Below are 21,752 nucleotides of genomic sequence, written 5' to 3'. Positions count from 1 at the left end.
TCTGATCTTACCTTAAAATGGGCATCCGTTTTCCCTTCATTTCTAAATGCTAGCTAGCTAGCTAGCTGTGTCGTAGCTTTAGTTGTACAAAATGGAGGATTACTATATGTATATGGATGGTAGATTTTATTTTATGATTAGTTTTGTGTGTGGCAACCAGATTTCAGCTGATATTTCACAGCAGTTACAGTCAAACTTGGGTTTTTTTGACCATAATCCGTTTCCGAAAACGATTTGGTTGAAAACTGAAGTGACGTATAAGGAAGAAGGGAGTCCAGTGGTGCATTCAGGTGCGCTCAGTTAAATCGATAACTCATTTTCAGTTGTAAACCGAGGCATAATATTTTGTCCCTTATGACTTCAAGATGGCGCCGCGAAGGTGGCTGCCTTTCCAGCAGCTCCGGTATTTTGTTTTTCTACTTCTTTCTTTCCTTTCCTCTTCCTTTCATAACTTTGACACTAATAAAGGTTAATACAATCCCATTATTTTAGAACAGCCCCTGCTGGCCATTAAGGGAATTACATTTTAATTTAAGAAGTAGACGCTCCCTTTGCTGGCTGTAGAAGGAACTGCAGGAGTCTTTTTTGGACACTTCATTTAGATGCATTGGCTGATACGATTTTTGGTTTGACTTACACGCTAATTTTTTGGGCCATTAAAAGTGTTTGGGTGCACTGTGTGGTGGTGAAGGGGTTGTTTTCGTATTTTTTCTAGATATCACTTCCTTTTCAGCTGTGTGTTTTCGAGAACTGCAATTTGTTCCTCAACCCTTTTAAGTGCACAGGTATGCAAACCAGCTGGTTTAACGAGTTCAGACTGCAATTCAGCATTTCTCAGAGAGGTAAAAAAAAGCTAGGAAGGAAGTAACCTTTGCGCTGCTTTGATTTAAAATGTCACGTAAAACACGACAAACGGGGGTATAAGTAAGCAAACAAACATAATTAGCGAGACGAGAACGGCTGGATCTGATTTAGGCTTTCAAGGCATGACAGCGTGGTGCGGAAGTGCAGCGTCAAAACACCTGCAGTGCAAGATTCTCTTTCAGGCATGCATTTCCGGCTCGTTAAACGGTTGTTTAACATTTTCAGCACATGCTGCAATCAGTCTAAATCGTTTTTTACGTTCGACATGAACCGGGGTAACTTTGAGTCTGGTTCCTCTTTTTTTTTGTTCAATTTCTTCACGGAAACGCGCACAAACATTAGTAAATAGAAACAAAGGGGAAACGCTAGTTTGCACGAAACTAAGAAATAATTATGAAAACATAACAATGAAAACAAACAAGCGTTTCAGTATAAAAATGGAACAACTTACAGATATAGCTGCGCTGAAGGGGGGGGGGTGGCGGTGGAAGACGTCGGAGCCAAATCAACGTAGACTCCAAACGGGTTTTAAAATGACCAACCAAAATAAACACTCCCCGTGAAATGAGAAAAGAATATGTGTCTGCGTCCAAGAGTTGCTACTAAAAGTGGCCACCAGCCCGTTTCGAGGAGCGACAACCCGTTGCCGCCTGCTGGTTTCTCCTTCTGCTTTTCCGAGCACAGAGATGAGGTTCCCTTGAGATGAATGGTGCAAGGAGTGCGCATGCGCAAACTTCACTTGTCCCGAATTTGTGGACGCGCGCACACACTCCGTGTACGTGTATACATACGTGTAGACATAAGTGTACACGCACACACACACACACACACACACACACACACACACACACACACACACACACACACATATATATATATATATATATATATATATATATATATATATATATATATATATATATATATATATATATATATATATATATATATATATATATAGCTAGCTTTGTAGAAGGATAGCTATATATCTTTGTAGTTAGCTAGCAAGCTAGCTATCTAGCTGGCTAATAGCTATCTATTAGCCAGCTAGCTAGCTTTCTATCTATTTGAGTTCCTTTCGGACTGAGTGAACCCTGGCGCGTTTGGCCGCCGCTGCTCACCCACAGAAAAACTTACCCTGTGACTGTAAAGTGACCTTGAGAGTTTTGAAAGGCGCTTATAAATGAAATGTATTATTATTATTTTCTCACTATATGTGGTAGGATGTACGTCACACTGCGTTTTTGCAACTACTCCAATCCAATACAATACTGTACATATTGTTTTTGTATCGCACTTTAACTACAGCTGAAGCTGTAACAAAGCGCTTAACATGTCCAATTATTAGTTTAGTAAAAAAAAAAGTAAAATTAGTAAATAAAGCAGTCTGCCACAATGTTTCTTATTGACCTTGAATAATTCACTCAACATAGCCATGAAGCAAAATGTTAACAGCAAAAAAATGTTTTTTTTTTTTTTTTTTGTACTGTACTTATATATATGGCAATGTTTGATGAATAAAACCAGAAGATTTCATTATTATGCAACATATCCGTCTGTGTGATTCTGATGCGCGTGATGTCTTCATTTAAAGAGAATTGCTCGCCTGGTGTTTTTCGATAAATGTTAATCAAATTAGGACCTTTCTTCACTGCGAGCGTAAAGTGATGTTTCCGGAATGTGTGTGGAAAGGACCGTTTCTCATGTGTTTTGATCCGAAGGGAAGCACCCTTTTCTCTCAGACTGTCTTCTCGATAATTCAGTTTGACCCTGCTCCCTTGCATGCATTTCATGCAGCACATTTACACACACACAAGCACCCTCGAGCATCCACATCCACACATTGGTGTCAATAATCCACGCAATTAAAACTAATCTCGGGGCAAAATAAAGTTCGGACGACGTTTTCACCATCATCAACAAACAGGAGGCGAGCTTTCGAGCAGTTCGGTGCAGGGAGGACTACAAGGCTTCTGTCAACAGACTCGATACGAGCGGGATGGCGGATGAGACGATGAGACGGGGGAGGGGGGAGTCTCACGAAGGCGCAGACGGTAACGCTGCAAGCAGCAGATGATACGTCCTATCAGTGAATCATCTGACGTGAACCAGCGTGGGACAACTGAGCCCCTTCCTTCATCATCGACACTGTCCCAACAGAGCCCAGTCTGAGCCAGACACGCACATGCGCAATAGCGTTCACGCAAAACAAATAAATAAATAACAAAAGAAGTAATTACTTGAGCGAACGACCCCCCACCCACCCGACCAAAGGTTCGTTCAAGCTTTGCGGTTATTTCCCCCATTCCCCCTCTGCAGCCCCTTTGTCGCCAAATTCACGCGACAGGATTTGGTCACGTGGTCACGCTTTGTGGTTTTGGATTGGACGGGAAACACGGATCGTCTGTCAGTCCCTTCGCACCTGCTGCCGAACTAACTCTCTGCCTGTACAGTTCCAAAGGTTCTGTGTTTCAATGTGGATTGTGTATGTTGTGTTCCCCCCCCCACTCCTCACAAAACCCCCCAAACCCGTGGGCCGAGGACCAGCATCGGTACGTGGGTTACTTAACTTACACGACATCCGTTTTATGCATTTGGGACGTTTTATTTTGAAAAAAGAACGGATCTTCTTGTTACATCAATTTATAGTATGTTACGCTTGACGCAAGTGAAGGTGCATTCCTTGGTCGCGTTTTAGAATGCCACTAAAATGAAATCCGGGAATCAATAAAATGTATAAAAAATAAAATAAAAAATACGTTTTCGAAAAAAAAACTATTTAGAAAGTTTCAACGTGAAGGGAAAAGGACCAGCCAGGAGTCGGAGCCTCGGATGAAAAAGAAGGCTACATTTATTTGATAAAGAGTCCTATTAAAATATAGAACTATTTCAACGGGCCAAGCCCACTCTGCATAAAATGCCGTTTTAATGCACTTTGTTTGTATTTGCGGCATTTCTTATTTTGAAGGCACGTTTCAATTTGCGCGTAACTACCAGAGGGTGTTCCAGCCAAGGAGACGTTCTGCAGAATCAGAATCATAAAACCTTTATTCGTCCCAAAACGGGGAAATTTTCATGTATGTCGTATCATATTATTTTACTGTGCTGGCTTATTATACATTAAAGGTCGGTCCTTGTAAATATTGTCTCACATTAAACAGGTCCGCGGGGAAAAAAGGTTGGGGACCGCTTCTATACACAAACCCACCAAGACCATGACACAGCAGCAGTCAATGGTGCTGGAATATTTTTAGATTTCATGTGAGTCGCAGATGCTGGACGACTCCAGCCGGCCTCATCAACCATGAACAGCGGTAATATTCAAGGCCTTAATTTACTTCTGTGCAACATTTACCTTTGTGGGTGTGACATCTAGCTCTTATGATGGCCATAAATGCTCTCCTCCCTCTCGAATGTCCTCCAGGCTATTGGCACAGATGTACCGCCGGTATGTATGTTTCCTCCCTTGACTCTTTTGGGCTGGAATTGAAAGCAACAGAGGTTATTTATAATTGACTGTGAGCAATCTGACACAGTTGCAATTGAGGTTGAGTGAACGCTAGCGCGTGTGGCTGCCGCTGCTCACCCGCAGAAAAACTTATCATGTGACTGTAAAGTGACCTTGGGAGTTTTGATAGACACTTAGAAATAAAATGCATTATTATTAGTATTATTATTATCATTTGCTAGCTATTTGCTATCTATTAGATCTGGCTGGCTAGCTAGCTATCTGGCTGGCTAGCTAGCTATCTATTTACTATCTAGCTAGGTATCTGTTGGCTATCGATTGGCTACTAGCTAGCTTTTTATCTATTTGAGTTACTTCCGGGTTCAGTGAATGCTGGCGCATGTGGCTGCCGCTGCTCACCCGCAGAAAATCTTATCCTGTGACTGTAAAGTGACCTTGAAAGTTTTGAAAGGCACTTACAAATGAAATGTATTATTCTTACTATTATTATTATCATTTGCTAGCTATTAGCTCTGGCTGGCTAGCTAGCTATCTGGCTGGCTAGCTAGCTATTCACTATCTAGCTGGCTGGCTATCTAGCTAGGTATCCGTTGGCTATCGATTGGCTGGCTAGCTCGCTAGCTTTCTATCTATTTGAGTTACTTCCGGGTTGAGTGAACGCTGGCGGTCAGCTTGGTGAGCTTTTCTTTTAGGTGTGCCCTATAGTGCAGAAAATACGGTATATTAATAAACTTTTTTTTGGATGGCAACAGTTCGATCCTTGAACTCATTTGTGAGGACTTTATTATCCAGGAGAACAAAAATGAGACTGTCCTTCTCACCCCTCATCTACCCCCATCGCCTGCTATCGGACTCCTTTTTTTTACTCAGACTACAGAAGCACACCTATTGTTTGACCCATCCATGTGAGCTCAATTGCGTATAGAGAGAAACAGACGGATGCCGCCATATTTAGACCGATGCGAAGGAAAAGGCATTTGGTAAAATGCCACGTGGATACACGATCACAGGCAGGACACAGCTTGAGAGTTGGGTTGCGTTTGTGTGTTGAAGTCTTGCTGGGTTGGCCAGAACCTTTACTGACGGGCAGCAGATGGTGTTGTCAGCGCACAAAGGGGGAGATGTGGGACGCTCATCAACACACATGCAGGAAAGCAAAAATATTCATCTGCACCCGTCTCTACTCCAGCCCCCATTTGATTCTTTGTCTTATCAATCACGTAAAGTTGCATTGATCTTCTTTCAGTGCTTCCGATGATCACATTTTTCAATTTAGGATCCCATTAGAAAAGTTTCCTCATTAGACTTTGGGGGAGATAGCATGTCTCTGCTGATGATGGTATAATCCATCTTTGTAAGATTATCCTTAAATACCATTCCAAATGATATTACTGGGGTGTTATACAGGTGTGCTAGCTTTTTATTCTTCAGTCTGTACACTGGTCTAATGATTCAAACATCTGACCCCATAATTTTGCCGCAATCTGGACTTTTGCTCAACTCCCTTTTTCCCTGGATTTTCATTTCAATACACACATGAAATGGCGCAGAAAATCCTACTGGACCCTCCGCACCCTGCCCACCACCTTTTCCAGCTACTCCCCTCAGGCAGGCGCTACCGATCCATGCGCACCAAATCCAGAAGACATTTAAACAGCTTCTTCCCCCAAGCCATTAAGTCTTTGAACTCTTTCAACAGTAGCCCAAATGGAACTGTATAGTGCCACTTAGCAATTTTTTGATGATGATACTAGTTCAGCGTGTTCTACCGGAAACAAATTTCTTGTGTGTTCTACATACTTGGCAATAAAGATGATTCTGATTCTGAAAAGGTTTCTTCATCCGTTATCTGTACTTATTTGAATGTGTCGGATGTTTCACTCCTCATCCGAAGAGCTTCGTCAGTAAACTAAAGTTGTGCTGGTAACACTGGCCCTATATGTATCCCTAATGGACAGAGAGGGCGGTGCCAGACCTCTGCTCTGATAGGTCCCTGCTCTAAACGAATCTGATTACTTCTTTTGATCTGTCTGATTACCTCTAATGGTCTATACCTGGCTCTGATTGCCCCATCAGCATGACTAAGCCTCCGCGGTAATGACACAAGAAGTCTGTTGTAAGCACGGTCTAAAATTAAACCTCAAATCACGATGGCGTTTTCAAAACACACCCTTAGAATCATGAAATCATCGCTATGTGCGAATGTGTGTTTGTGGGCCAAGATTCGAACCCAGAACCTGAAAACGGTCATGCGACTGTGATAAGCATTAAACCACTATGCTGCTCCCCTTTACAAAATGAAGTGTGATTAACATCACATACGTGAACAGGCAATAGTACGGCAACTCACACAGTCCGACACTACACACAAGACAAACACGCACGCGCACGCACACACACACACACACACACACACACACACACACACACACACACACACACACACACACACACACACACACACACACACACACACGCGCGCGCACACGCACAAACCACAATGTGGTGTTGAGTGGGGAAATAATCCGGTGGTGTGAACATCTGTTGTCTGTGACAGGTGATGGTAAGGTGAGACGAAATTGGCTCACCCACCCGAGGCCTGACACGATTCATCGGCACACACAGACACACACACATACATACACACGAAGAGCTCGGGTGGTGCATTGACAGTGGAAGTTTCAAAAACACATTAGGTGTGAGCACACGTAAATTTGTACCATGTTAGATATTTGGATAATAATAAGTATTAGCATTTCATGTTGTGTATGAATAAAAAAGAAAGGAGTCGAGTAAATGCAGTAGTGCTCGTTCAACTAAAAAAGTAAAAAAAAAAAAAAAAAAAAAAAAACAGAAGTTAACTCATTCACTCCCAGACAATATTCAAAAATATGTCCATTCTCGTGCCAGGGTTTTTGTCATTGTCACTCCAATTCCAGGACCCACACAATATTGAGTTTTAGGACTACGGAAACATTCAATGCAGCGTAAGAAACCGAAGACTCCCTCCTTTCATCAGAAAAAAAAGTTAATTCCTAATTTATATGGTTCTGGAGTTATATGAGTTTGAAATGAGGGCGGCTGTACAAAATACAATGCGATATATATTGGTTTATATAGTGCTTTAAAGGACAACCGACACAATTTTTTTGCTTCCTAACTGCCATCAGAAAAAAAGTTTTCTAGCATCTAAAATACCCAAAACATGCGTGCTGATATTTTTAGTCAAATGCAAAACACCAATAAAAATGAGTTAAAGTGTCCCAAAACGACTTCAAAATGACCTGGAAATGGCGAGTTTCAGAAGGTCCCGCCACTTTGTTCGTGACGTCAGGCCAGGACGTCTTGCCTTGCTCTAGAATCAAAACAATGGCTTCAGATTCGGAGAAGATGCTTTCTTGTTACTCATCCAGTTATGAATAGGATTCAAATAGTTCCGAAGAGGAAAGCATAAATGTTTGCAATGGATTAAAGAAGTCCTTCCGTATCATTTTGAGGCATCTGGGCTCCAATGTAGTGTCCCAGAAATTGCACAAGATGGCGCCCAAGCTCCGTTGGAAATGGGCTGATTTGTCTGCTGGGAATTTGTCAACTAGTATCAAATAGTCTTGGTGCAACACACAACGATTCACCATCGTGTTATTTATGTGTTTTCCTTCTAATTTCGCTATCAACACAGATCAACACAAAGTTTTCAGACCAAACAAAGTACCCAAAATGCATTGTGTCGCTTTCTCGGTCAGGGGTGTTCCAGACGTGACGTCACGAAGGGGATTGTCACCAACTCGAAAACAAGACTTCCTGAATATTCAGCGCGAGTCTTAAAATGTAAAATCTAGCTATATGCGGTGGAATCTTTGTAAAATACGCTCAGTCGAAGTCATTTGAAGTGATTTTACAAATTATGGACACAACTTCTCTGGAGGCGTCAGTTGTCCTTTAAGCGCAAACTGTTCTCAATGTCTTTTTGTCCCTCCCTCCATTCTGTCAAGCGCGGGGCCATTCTCCGTGATCATGTTAATTGTCTGGCTGTAGAATTTTATTGTGTGATAATTGCTACGTGTCTGGCTGGGTATTTCCAGTATGACTATTAGTGCAGCGGGATCTGGCCTGGGTGGAATTAGCCCTTCCAAGTGATTGACGGGTGCCTCGTAATCTCCCATCACTGCTTTTTTATTATTATTTATTTGATCCAGCCGACATTGTCAGAAGCTCTCACTTCAAACCTCAGACTCTCTCACTGATTACGCTACAGACGTTTTCGGCCCGACAAAACAGATAAAAATGAACGTAGGGTATTTACATCCGAGGCGCTAATTGACTTGATCGCGTCTGAAACCTTCCACGGGTTTGTTACACTTCAGAGTCTGGCACGTTGACTTTAAAATGTGTTAAGTGTGCTTGGCTTTTTCGGAGATTCAGCTGTCTGTTTTATGTCAGACACACAAGTGTGTCAAGGTTGGTTGCATACGCAGTTTACATTTGCACAAAATGTGTTTTCGCATTTGTGTAAATACAGCAAAAACCCTTCCATCGTGGGTTTTATTCTTAACTCATTCACTGCAATTCACAAATTTATTCTGAAAATGAAAATATGACGTAGAACGCCTGACAGAGATTAGACAGCATAAGAAGTTCTCATATTTAAAAGTTTCATGCTGTTATATGCTTAGTCAACATGTGTGATTCAAATACACAATTAAAGCACAGACAACCTGGGGTCAATCTGAGGTCAACAGACACAGCAAGTTAAACTGTCATCTTCATATGGCCTTGGACAGATTTTAGGACTTGGGAAACTATCACCGAAGCAATTTACGACTTGAAACTCCTTCACAGGAAGAGCTCATTAGCCAGGTTACAAATTTATCAGTTCATGGAAGAGACAATGTTTTATTGCTTACAGCTGTTCGCGCTTAAAACGCCCAGAGGCGTGGTATTCCAATCAAGAAAACTATGTTTTACTAATGTATCACTTAAATTTGCATATACTCTCAATAAATAGCTTGGCAGAGGGCTGCAGAATTCAGGCGTCTGTCATGAATGGCTGTGTCTCCTGCCGGCAGTAAAGACAATCTTTCTGGGTTCGAGCCTTCGTCCACAGTGTCCGATCGAACATCTCTGACTATCTCACCATTCCCGAATTTGTTTGTTACTTTTTTTTCATGCTTGGGTACCAATAAAGCGCTGGCCATGGCCTCTGGCGATGTTTTTATTTTCCACAAGGGGGCGGCATTTCCCTTTTTTCATGTTAGCACTCTGTTCCAGCTTCAGCTGAAAAGTGCTATATAAACCAATATGTATGTATTGCATTGTATTTTGGAGAGCCGCCCTCATTTCAAGCTCATAGAACTCTCCAGACCCATATAATTTAGGAATTAACTCATTATTTTCTGATGAAAGAAGAGAGTATAAGGTTTCTAACGCTGTATTGAATGTTTATGTAGTCCTAAACCTCAATATTCTGTGGGTCTTGGAATTCAAGTGACAATGACAAAAACCCTGGCACTGGCGTGGACACATTTTTGCACATCTGGAAGTGAATGAATCCATTTTAGAAGCACTATAAATACACATAAAACAATACACCTTTAAAATCATATATTGATGGAAGGTGACAGCAATGGATAAGGCAAAAACAGTATACAGTAAACAAATTATTCTTTTCCAAAATAACAAACTTACTCATAACATACGTGGAGAATAATTCTCAGAGCTGTACATCATACGGCCATGTCTTTCTGTAGGTGGAAAAAGCAGGAATACAGTGGATTTAAGATTGAATAAACATAACTATATATTTTTTTTGCCAAAATTAGACAGATTATGAAATATACTTTCATACTTCTTGGAGGGGGGGGGGCGAGAAAGGGCAAAATTACTGCATATGGTTAAACTAGACAAGTGGTTGTTTCGTTCAAGGTAGGCAGAGCTGCATTGAATTGAGACGAATGCACAAATCAGTCGACATTGCTTCTTTAAATTGTTTGCAATCCATTCGTTAACGACATTATTCACATAGGAGTTAATTCTTGTTACAATCTAGGACATTTTTTTTCTCAAGTCTTTTTTTGTAATTTTGTGGGACTTGTTCATTAAAAAATTGCACCGTTTTAAAAACAATTCAACCGAAGGAGCATTATTACAAATAACTAGAAGAAAATAAATAAAGGAACATGATCAAAGTCATAATAAACAAATGCTTGGTTAACAGGTGTCAAACCAAAGGCCCGAGGGCCAGATTCGGCCCACCACATCATTTTATGTGGTCTGCAATTTTAATCTCGTAAGATTAAAATTCTTGGTGAAAATAAGAATGCAGAATTATTGACTTTTTTTCAACAGAACACACCCACACTTTACACACACACACACACACACACACACACACACACAAAACGTGTTTTCATGATGTATGGGGACCAGATTTTCTCAAAGGTAAAACACACTCTCACTGGGTAGGTATGTGGCCAAAATGGTCAAATTGATAAGAGAGCAAAGAGAAAAAAAAGGAAGACAACCACAGAATCCAAAAAGGAACTTATTGCGTGGTAAAAAGTGGCACATGCATCTTCGTCCTTGCTCAACACGATATGGAGAGAGCATCACAATTTACATAAAATAACATTGTTTTGATGTTTTAACATAGAGATGGTTGAATTGTTTTGTTTTTTTTTCCAAATGGATGATAGTGATGTTAAAATGAATCTGGAATGGTTCGTTTCTTGTATTTCCTCTGGGAAATATCAGTTGTGTAACTGAACAGTGTTCTCCCTGGAACGCGAGCGATGTGCAAGAGGTGAAAATCTGCTCATTAAAAGCACGCCGTCTTCCATCACTACCCTATACTCTTATGTAGTAGTCATAATTACAGTAAATATTTGTCTGACCCCGCCCCCTGCCTTAAAAAAACACTTTCAGGCTATAAATTAATGCTACAAATATCAACAAAAAAAAGCAAATGGCACGTCTCATGCCAACGAGTTCATTGCTCGCAATTATGATCTTATATCGGCACCGCCACAAAAACTATTTTTAGTCGTCATTACTGAATCGGATTCCAAAGCTAGTAGCATTTGCGTAATAGTTGTATTATATAGTTCATCCTGTCTACTTCATATCTAATTTACAACAGATTATTTTCTTACAGACCGTCTTCTGTGTTCAATTACCTTACATGTTTCGGCGTACACAGTGATACCTTGTTTTATGAACTTAATTGGTTCCCGGACAGAGTGTGTAAGGCGAAAAGTGTGTACCCAAAAATTAATTTCCCATAGGAAACCATTAAATGAGAATAATCCGTTCCCAGGTCCCCATAAAAAATAATTTTCTACTTTCTAATTTTCTAAGAATTAAAACTACATAAAATATACATTATTTTATGTATAATAAATGTGCTATAGTATTATAATTAAAGAAATAAACTGTACTGTAGAATAAAGTCATTTTATTTACCTTTGTGATAGTCGATGGCTTGATGGAATGGAGTGGCCGGTTTCTCACCATTAAACACTTGATGAGGAACGTAACCTTCTTCTTTCACCATTTTGAGGAATTATCCCTTGTCGGAGCTTTCTCTGTGATAATTTTATCTAGTTCCTCATCAATTGTGTTCTGTTTAGCTGGGTTGCTCGCTTTTTGCATCAATTTTACAGATGGCTTGTGCGGGGTGTTTGTGGATGGAGCCTGATTGATGGGAATTTTAACCTTGCAGTCTACACTCTGCCTTTGAACTATCAAAGTTGAAACAAGTCCAAAGTTGAAACTCTCTCACTGTCGTCCGCCTGTCTCTTTAATTTTTAATCCCCCCCCCCCCACTGCTGCGTTCTTGACCAATCACGTGGCTTTAACCGAAGACTGTGGGTGGGGAATAGAGAACAAAAATAGTCGGCTGCCATTTTGTTGTTAGAAGAATGGGTTCGTTCGTGAACGACACATCACCCAGCCCCGCATACGAAAAAAGTGTGTCTGCCAAGGTAAAGTTCGTATGCCAAGGTAAAAAAAAAAAAAAAAAATCATAAATGTAACGTTCGTAACCGAAAAGTTTGTAAGTCAAGGGGTTCGTAAACCGAGGTATCACTGTACACATTTTACCTGTTGGTTTGTGAAGCATCCGCTGTTGTGGGTGAATCCCATTTTCATTTTACTGACTGTTGCAGGCTGACATTGAATATGGTTAACTCTTTCATACACCCTGATGCCATTGGAAACTGATAACAGGGTTAATTTAGGTCGACATGAGTGGACGATGCATACAGCTGCAGATTACACCGTTTAACACGTTTACATTTTTTTAATCAAAGATGCAAGCAAATCTATATAGATCTTTTTTTCCATAATAATACTGCTACTAAAAAAAGTTATATGACAATATATAATTCAAAATTATAAAATAGGATGCTTTAAAACACATGCTTTAATCTGAAATGTCGCTATAAATTACAACGTACAGCAAAATTCATATTGCGAATTTATGATAAAAATATCTAAAAACTCCAATGTGCTAGAGAGACAAAAAAAAGAAGGGATGAGCGCCATACTTTCGATTTAGATTATGAGGAAGAGTAAGTACGAGGTTGGCGGGTGAGCTGAAGGCGGAGGACACTCAGGGGTGGTCGGCGGTCAACAACTGGGGACATTTTGACGAACGTGCCATAGCAACCAGCAAAAAAAAAGCGATTGTGTCAGTGTTGTGAATGAATTGCGTCCTCTATATCGAACCCGAAATGTGTCTTGTCGTCCATGCATGCGTTCCTACATGATACGTTTTGAGTCTGTCCGTTATTTAAACTCTCACTCACACGCATTTGCACTTTATGCAAGCACATTCATGAACATAGAAAACAGGAAGCTGCATGTTACAAAATAATAGTAATAAAATTAAAGAAAAGCATCTAACATCTCGTACCGAAAACTTTTTAGATTGTGCCAGTAGCTTTTTTTTCTTCAGGGGAGGGGGAAAGAGTGTGTGTGCCTGTCATGTTACCATGGTTACAGATAGGTCCTACCTTCATCCTCTTGTTGGTCCAGCAGGAACAAGGTCTTAAACAAAAGATGGGGGAGGTGATTTTTTTTTTTTTTTTTTTTGGGGGGGGGGGGGGGGGGGGGGTGAAGGGTTGAATAACCCTTATGTCAGTGCACGTAGGTGTAGTCCTGTTGGGTCTCAACTGGAGGAGGAAAAAGGAGAGACGTGGCTCTGTAGTGGCACTTGCCTTGGGATGGGAAGTCAGAAGCGTTCAAGTTATGACTGATGCAAAAGAGACCTGAGACCAAGCAGGGTTAGGTGGTCTCTTTGCCCTGGGCGCCGGTGACTGTTTTGATGGAGCTGAGCGTTCGGTTAAACCAGGTCTTCTTGGCCGCCTGGACCTCATTGAGAGCCAGACCCAGATGATGCTCCAGGTCCTGATTGGGATGGCAGGAAAGTCAGGATGTAGTGACTCAAAAAAAAAAAAAAAAAACGTTTTCACTTTTTACGTGAATGTATAGCTTCAGTATGGTCAAATAAAGTTTTTGAAATATATGCTAATATTCAAAATTATACTAAAAGCAACAACAGCAAAGTATGCCACAGTAATAAAAATAACTACATAAAACATTTTTTTAGATTAAAAAAATATTTTTAAAAGAAAAAAAACACTTCTTTTTTTGTTTTGAATATTTCAGATTGAAATAGTATTAAAATAATAATACAAAATAATAGATATCTATCTAAATAATATATATATATTTCAGGAAAAAAATCATTATTAAAAGATTTAATTTTGAATTTTTAAGATTAGAATAATATAATAAAATAATATATCGGTAACATCCGACTTATGACCATGACCGCCAGACTCTATTTTTTTTTATTAATTAGCGTTTAAGCTACCTGGATCTTGCACTCGGCTTCCACCAGCTGCAGTTTGGTCTGTGCCAGTTCCAGCTCCATTTCCCTTAACTGGTTTTTCAAAGCTTCTTTTTCCTCATCCGTCCCTTCGCTGCCTCCAGGTGATGGCGCCGCCATGGGTGGCCGAACGCGACCTTCCTTGTTGAAAAGGCTGCTGCATTTGTCGCAGCCCTCCACTTTGGTCTGGAGACGAGAGAGGGCGGTTAAATACATAGATGCTAGCGGTGTACTAAAAGCTGCAGGATAAATGAAGGAACTGGAAATGTTTTCTTCCTCATATGTCAAAAAAACGGGACGTTTCTCTGCATGAAAGAACCAAACTTAAACAGGACCACATCTGCCAATTATTGGAACTCTGCCTTAATACTACGTATTTTCAATTTAGGGAGAAACTTTACAAACAAATTCATGGTTGTGCTCTGGGCTCAGCAGTTTCACCCATAGTGTATAATCTGTACATGGAAGAGATGGAGAAACAGGCCCTCAAATCCTTCCCGGGGACAAAACCGAGAGCACTCACAAACTGTGGGTACCCTCAGTGATCATTTAACAAAGTCAGAAAGAAACAATAGGGAATGAAATCAAAAATTCTGAAGATACAAAAAGGAGAGGAGTAGCAGTACCTTATATTGCAAGAGTTTCTGAAAAACTACAAAGAGTCCTTTGGCAACACAAAATTCCTACTTATTTCAAACCGATAAACACTTTAAGGCAAAAATTAGTGCATTCAAAAGATAGGCTGCCAAACGAAAAACAAAGTAATGTAGTTTATTCAATACATTGTAAGAATGAAAATTGTAAAGAGCAGTACACTGGGGAGACTAAACTAATTCTCAAAAAAAGAATATCAACATCGCAGGGATAATACTAGTGGGCCTCAATCGGCAGTACATTTGCACCTAAAAGCTAGCAACCACTCATTTGACAACAATGAGGTTAAAATCTTAACGAAAGGACATAGATAGTTTGAAAGGGGAGTAAAAGAAGCGATTTTCATACAACAACTAAATTCTTCATTAAACCGGTTTGGTGGGGTGAGGTTCAATTTGGATCGTTCATACATTAGCCTGCTTAGGCAACATAGGATTAGTAATACTGATGAGGTGATACCGGTCGAAGTGGAGCAATCAGGCCAGTCATTAGTCAGAACGATAGGAACGATCAGTGGAGCAGCTGCTCCCCCCAACCTGAGAGCAGGGACCTCTCATAGCAGAGTCCAGCACCGCCATGTCTGGACAGTAGGGATATATATATAGGGCCTAAACTACCAGTTTGCTGCCGAAGTTTCTTGGATAAGAAGCAAAACGTCCGACACCTTCAAAGAAGTACAAATGACGGCTGAAGAAACCTTTTCATCGATACAATGGGGGAAGAAATTCTCACAAAACAAACAATGCATCCTAACTTTGTATAAAATAAGGTACAGTGAGACCTCAACTTACAAACACCTTATCTTACAAACTTTTCGTCTTACAAACGTCAAATTTATGAAAATTAAACCTTATAATAAGCACTATTTTCATAATACACACCCACCACGGCTGGCGGAGTGATCTTCAGCGGGAGCACACGACCGAACAGCACCAGAGGTTAAGTTACCAACAGTCCTTATGGAAGGTGACTCTCCTTCCATAAGCCATCAACGACCATCAAAAAGGTAAATAAAACTTTATTTTACAGCACAGTTTATTTCTTTAATTACAGTCCCCATGTAATGCGCCTCTCTTTCCAAACAGCAATTCCCTTTGACCTTCGACCTCCAATGACATTCCATCAAGCCATAAATGACCATCACAAATGTAAATAAAGTGACTTTATGATACAATGCAGTGTATTTTTTTTCATTACAATACAATAGCACATTTATTATACATAGAATAAGGTATGTTGTGTGTAGTTTTAAGGCTTATTTAGTTGAAAAGTATATTTTATGGAAACTGGGGAACGGATTATTCCCATTTTAATGGTTTCCTATGGGATTTTTTTTTTGAGATACACACTTTTCGCCTTACACACTCTGTCTGGGAACCAATTAATTTCGTAAGTTGAGGTCTCACTGTTATCACATCTCTGTGTGGTGGCCAGAGGCATTTAATAACGCATATGCGCAGAGTCATAAGCAAATGGGTGTTTGAACAAATGCAAATTTCTTGATCACATTTGCAAAATTTACAATAATTACAGCAAAAGTATACATTTGATCTTAAGCTGTTGATCCATACACAGAATATGCACTGAACGAGCTCTGCCTTTGTGCTACACTGACTCCTCGTAGCCGAGGTAACCCCCAAGGCACGATGTCGGGTACATACACTTTTTGAAGGACACGTTCAAGTGCGGGCATATGTGAAGAAAAACTCACTCTGATCTTTTCAAGTTCTCCTCGATTGGCCGCCTGTTGCTTCTCCAGTCGCTCGCTCAGTTGGGAGCAGATCTGGAAAGAGATGAGTTAAATGGTGTGAATGTTCATGTTTTATGGAGGTTAAAAATATATCGATATATATTCTTGCACACAAACGAAGAATTCCAAGATGGGGCATGAGTATGCAGACGTCGGCAAGTGCTCTCACGAGCCTTGCTTTTTTTTGGAGGGGGGGTTGTTTTGTCTCAAGGAGGAAACTGCCAGCACAGTTTTTGATTGGGAGTAACGTGGAATGTCGGAGCCATTTGATTGTCATCGCTGAACAGATCTGGGGCGATAGTGCTTTTTTGCATCTGTGATGGGAAGCATTTTCAGAGCCCCACTTTGTTCAGCGGAAAGCTCGGTGCTCTTGGACAGTCTGGGGCTGGATGGATGTATGGTTTAAGGAGCCTGAACTGTCGCAGTTTGGAATTGAAGCGGATTTATGTGGGACAGGAGATGTGAGACAGTAATAAAACGACTTTATTCTACAGTACAGTTTATTTCTTTCAACATTTAGCTTGTAGCATATGTGCACATTTCACCATGACGTGCAGCATCCACTGGTGAAAAGGACAGTGATTCTCTCCTCTTTCATCTAGAACTGCTTCATGTAACAAAGAGGGTAAAGAAAGTGCTTACGATTGAATGACTGTCTTTTGTGTTGTGTCACATTATTATTTGTTATTTTGTATTTTTTTTTACTTCAAGATGGCGCCGCGAGAGTGGCTACCTTTACAGCAGCTCCTATATTTTGTTTTTCTACTTCTTCCTTTCCTTTTACTTTAATCACTTTGCTGCTGTGAAATGTAAACATCGCCACTGCGAGACTAATAAAGGCTAATCCAATCCAATCCAAAAAAGGAGACATCTGATATCGAGTCGAAACCTCTTATATTCTTATATCCCTTTTTTTCCAGGAATGTAAACAATTGATCCATCATATGCTGTCAACGATGGCGGCTTAAAATCAAGGCGGCTCAAAGGGCACCCTTGAGGGTGAACGCGCCTCTTTTTTGTATACTGTGCCTGAATCACATGCCAGAAAGATGACAACATTGTGCAAATATAAAGCGGTTCGTCATCCATCCAAGTAAAACGTGAGCTCTTCCATGCCTCTGGTCAACAAGAGCATTGTCGTTTATCATGCGTAGTGTCTCTTCTTATCCTCCTTGCAGCAGATAGTCATCATGTCCTCCTCCAGTCCTTTTATCTCTTCCTGTTGTCATCTCTTTTCATTTGAGCTGCCTGCACACTTGCCATCGAGCTCCCACATCAGAATGAGCTTTTTTTTTCCTTCATCTTCCAGCTGCTAAACATTTATTTTTTTAGATTTGTAAACATTCTACCCCGGTGTTTATGTGACTCAAAAGATGGAAATAATTTTATTTATACAATTGAGAATATGTAGCCAACATGTTTAGAGCAATGTTTTCTATTCATGAAACCTCAAGATTTAGAGCTTGAAATCATTTGGATGCGGCACTGATTAATAATAAGGGCAAAGGTCATGTGTGTAGCCTGAATTATTTTTTGTTGAGGCTCACCAATGCAGTTATTTTCAGGTAAAATGGTCTTGTCTTTTTAAATGCAGAGGTTTGCCTGAAGTTTGCCTCCTCTTGCTATTTCTGTCCGCACACTCGGTCAGGCAGGGAGCAATAGAATAGTTGCATAACATCTCCGCAATGGCAATACGGGAGAAAAAAGCAAAAGGGGGTTTGCATTTCAACATCAAGCGACAGGATGACACCCAGAAAGGATGAAACGGCGCTCGGAGGAGTCGGAATCTGTTCACAGTCCTCACAGAGTTCAGCTGAAGGACACGTCGATGTTGAGATTTTTTTTTTCCATCACGCACACAAACTCCGACGCTTTATGAATTATTTGTGAAGCACAAAGGAAAAATACATAAAAAAATAGAGTCAAAGGGTCACAGAGAAGATTGGCGAATGAGAAGAAAGGAGCCTCAGCCCAGAGAGCTGATGCATGTGTGGAAAGATCGCGGCTTGGAATTGAAGCGGATTTACGTGGGACAGGAGATGTGAGACAATTACGTTTTGTCAATGGATGCAACTGCTTGTGGCAGACGTGCACATTCCACCGTGAAGTCTCTGATCCACCAGTGAAAAGGAGGCTTTCATCTAGAACTGCTTCATGTAATAAAGTGTCTTGTACTCAAACATCATAGAATACATGGGGAAAGTCATGAAGATTGCAAAACTGTCCATGTTTTTATGTTCCTGTTGTGTTTATTATTTTGCTTTGTGTTGACTATTATGTGAAGCGCTTTGTTACAGCTGCAGCTGTCGTGAAAGCGCTCTATAAATTAGGATGTATTGTATTGTATGTCTATATAAACCCATCTGTTTAAAATTGCATTCACAGTTTAGTTTAATGAGCTCTTTAATTGTTTCTTATTTTATTTATGCTTTGTATTGTTCTGGTGTTTATGGTTCTTTTAATTGTAAAGTGTCCTTCGGTGCTCTGAAAGGCTATTGTAAATTAAATGTATTATTATTAGTATTATTATATACACACTCACATTTGTAATAATAATAATAATAATAATAATAATAATAATAATAAAATATAGTAAAGTGTCTGAGAGTTTTGAAAGGCGCTTAAAAATAAAATGTATTGTTATGATTATTATTATCATAATTATTATTATTAGTATTGTTATTTTTTTGTTTTTTGACTTCAAGATGACGCCGCGAGAGTGACTGCCTTTCCAGCAGCTCCTGTATTTTGTTTTTCTACTTTTCATTCCATTCATCTTCCTTAAAAAAAAAAAAAAAAAAAAAAAAAAAAAAAAAAAAAAAAAAAAAAAAAAAAAAAAAAAAAAAAAAAAAAAAAAAAAAAAAAAAAAAAAAAAAAAAAAAAAAAAAAAAAAAAAAAAAAAAAAAAAAAAAAAAAAAAAAAAAAAAAAAAAAAAAAAAAAAAAAAAAAAAAAAAAAAAAAAAAAAAAAAAAAAAAAAAAAAAAAAAAAAAAAAAAAAAAAAAAAAAAAAAAAAAAAAAAAAAAAAAAAAAAAAAAAAAAAAAAAAAAAAAAAAAAAAAAAAAAAAAAAAAAAAAAAAAAAAAAAAAAAAAAAAAAAAAAAAAAAAAAAAAAAAAAAAAAAAAAAAAAAAAAAAAAAAAAAAAAAAAAAAAAAAAAAAAAAAAAAAAAAAAAAAAAAAAAAAAAAAAAAAAAAAAAAAAAAAAAAAAAAAAAAAAAAAAAAAAAAAAAAAAAAAAAAAAAAAAAAAAAAAAAAAAAAAAAAAAAAAAAAAAAAAAAAAAAAAAAAAAAAAAAAAAAAAAAAAAAAAAAAAAAAAAAAAAAAAAAAAAAAAAAAAAAAAAAAAAAAAAAAAAAAAAAAAAAAAAAAAAAAAAAAAAAAAAAAAAAAAAAAAAAAAAAAAAAAAAAAAAAAAAAAAAAAAAAAAAAAAAAAAAAAAAAAAAAAAAAAAAAAAAAAAAAAAAAAAAAAAAAAAAAAAAAAAAAAAAAAAAAAAAAAAAAAAAAAAAAAAAAAAAAAAAAAAAAAAAAAAAAAAAAAAAAAAAAAAAAAAAAAAAAAAAAAAAAAAAAAAAAAAAAAAAAAAAAAAAAAAAAAAAAAAAAAAAAAAAAAAAAAAAAAAAAAAAAAAAAAAAAAAAAAAAAAAAAAAAAAAAAAAAAAAAAAAAAAAAAAAAAAAAAAAAAAAAAAAAAAAAAAAAAAAAAAAAAAAAAAAAAAAAAAAAAAAAAAAAAAAAAAAAAAAAAAAAAAAAAAAAAAAAAAAAAAAAAAAAAAAAAAAAAAAAAAAAAAAAAAAAAAAAAAAAAAAAAAAAAAAAAAAAAAAAAAAAAAAAAAAAAAAAAAAAAAAAAAAAAAAAAAAAAAAAAAAAAAAAAAAAAAAAAAAAAAAAAAAAAAAAAAAAAAAAAAAAAAAAAAAAAAAAAAAAAAAAAAAAAAAAAAAAAAAAAAAAAAAAAAAAAAAAAAAAAAAAAAAAAAAAAAAAAAAAAAAAAAAAAAAAAAAAAAAAAAAAAAAAAAAAAAAAAAAAAAAAAAAAAAAAAAAAAAAAAAAAAAAAAAAAAAAAAAAAAAAAAAAAAAAAAAAAAAAAAAAAAAAAAAAAAAAAAAAAAAAAAAAAAAAAAAAAAAAAAAAAAAAAAAAAAAAAAAAAAAAAAAAAAAAAAAAAAAAAAAAAAAAAAAAAAAAAAAAAAAAAAAAAAAAAAAAAAAAAAAAAAAAAAAAAAAAAAAAAAAAAAAAAAAAAAAAAAAAAAAAAAAAAAAAAAAAAAAAAAAAAAAAAAAAAAAAAAAAAAAAAAAAAAAAAAAAAAAAAAAAAAAAAAAAAAAAAAAAAAAAAAAAAAAAAAAAAAAAAAAAAAAAAAAAAAAAAAAAAAAAAAAAAAAAAAAAAAAAAAAAAAAAAAAAAAAAAAAAAAAAAAAAAAAAAAAAAAAAAAAAAAAAAAAAAAAAAAAAAAAAAAAAAAAAAAAAAAAAAAAAAAAAAAAAAAAAAAAAAAAAAAAAAAAAAAAAAAAAAAAAAAAAAAAAAAAAAAAAAAAAAAAAAAAAAAAAAAAAAAAAAAAAAAAAAAAAAAAAAAAAAAAAAAAAAAAAAAAAAAAAAAAAAAAAAAAAAAAAAAAAAAAAAAAAAAAAAAAAAAAAAAAAAAAAAAAAAAAAAAAAAAAAAAAAAAAAAAAAAAAAAAAAAAAAAAAAAAAAAAAAAAAAAAAAAAAAAAAAAAAAAAAAAAAAAAAAAAAAAAAAAAAAAAAAAAAAAAAAAAAAAAAAAAAAAAAAAAAAAAAAAAAAAAAAAAAAAAAAAAAAAAAAAAAAAAAAAAAAAAAAAAAAAAAAAAAAAAAAAAAAAAAAAAAAAAAAAAAAAAAAAAAAAAAAAAAAAAAAAAAAAAAAAAAAAAAAAAAAAAAAAAAAAAAAAAAAAAAAAAAAAAAAAAAAAAAAAAAAAAAAAAAAAAAAAAAAAAAAAAAAAAAAAAAAAAAAAAAAAAAAAAAAAAAAAAAAAAAAAAAAAAAAAAAAAAAAAAAAAAAAAAAAAAAAAAAAAAAAAAAAAAAAAAAAAAAAAAAAAAAAAAAAAAAAAAAAAAAAAAAAAAAAAAAAAAAAAAAAAAAAAAAAAAAAAAAAAAAAAAAAAAAAAAAAAAAAAAAAAAAAAAAAAAAA

At 35.8% G+C, this 21,752-nt stretch overlaps 2 protein-coding genes across 7 annotated transcripts in view; both read right to left on the bottom strand.

Moving 5' to 3' along the window:
• Nucleotides 1-1,551, bottom strand: part of strbp (spermatid perinuclear RNA binding protein) — a 68,602-nt gene extending 67,051 nt beyond the window's left edge. For all 3 annotated transcript variants that reach the window (XM_089020333.1, XM_089020335.1, XM_089020334.1), the window contains exon 1: nucleotides 1,316-1,551. The gene's annotated coding sequence lies outside the window, so the exon portion shown is untranslated. The remainder of the gene's footprint in view (nucleotides 1-1,315) is intronic.
• A 9,420-nt stretch (nucleotides 1,552-10,971) lies between these two features.
• Nucleotides 10,972-21,752, bottom strand: part of rabgap1 (RAB GTPase activating protein 1) — a 72,790-nt gene continuing 62,009 nt past the window's right edge. For all 4 annotated transcript variants that reach the window (XM_089021073.1, XM_089021074.1, XM_089021075.1 and 1 more), the window contains 3 exons: nucleotides 16,588-16,659; nucleotides 14,208-14,408; nucleotides 10,972-13,738 (listed from right to left, as the gene is read on the bottom strand). In XM_089021073.1, coding sequence (XP_088877199.1) covers nucleotides 13,616-13,738; nucleotides 14,208-14,408; nucleotides 16,588-16,659 — 396 coding nt within the window. In that variant the 3' untranslated portion in view covers nucleotides 10,972-13,615. The remainder of the gene's footprint in view (nucleotides 13,739-14,207; nucleotides 14,409-16,587; nucleotides 16,660-21,752) is intronic.

Source organism: Hippocampus bargibanti, linkage group LG18 (assembly GCF_051943395.1).
Source record: "Hippocampus bargibanti isolate YZ-2025 linkage group LG18, ASM5194339v1, whole genome shotgun sequence".
In the NCBI taxonomy this organism is placed as follows: domain Eukaryota; kingdom Metazoa; phylum Chordata; class Actinopteri; order Syngnathiformes; family Syngnathidae; genus Hippocampus; species Hippocampus bargibanti.
Note: the sequence above shows the minus strand (reverse complement) of the source record. Positions and strands in the feature narration are given on the sequence as shown.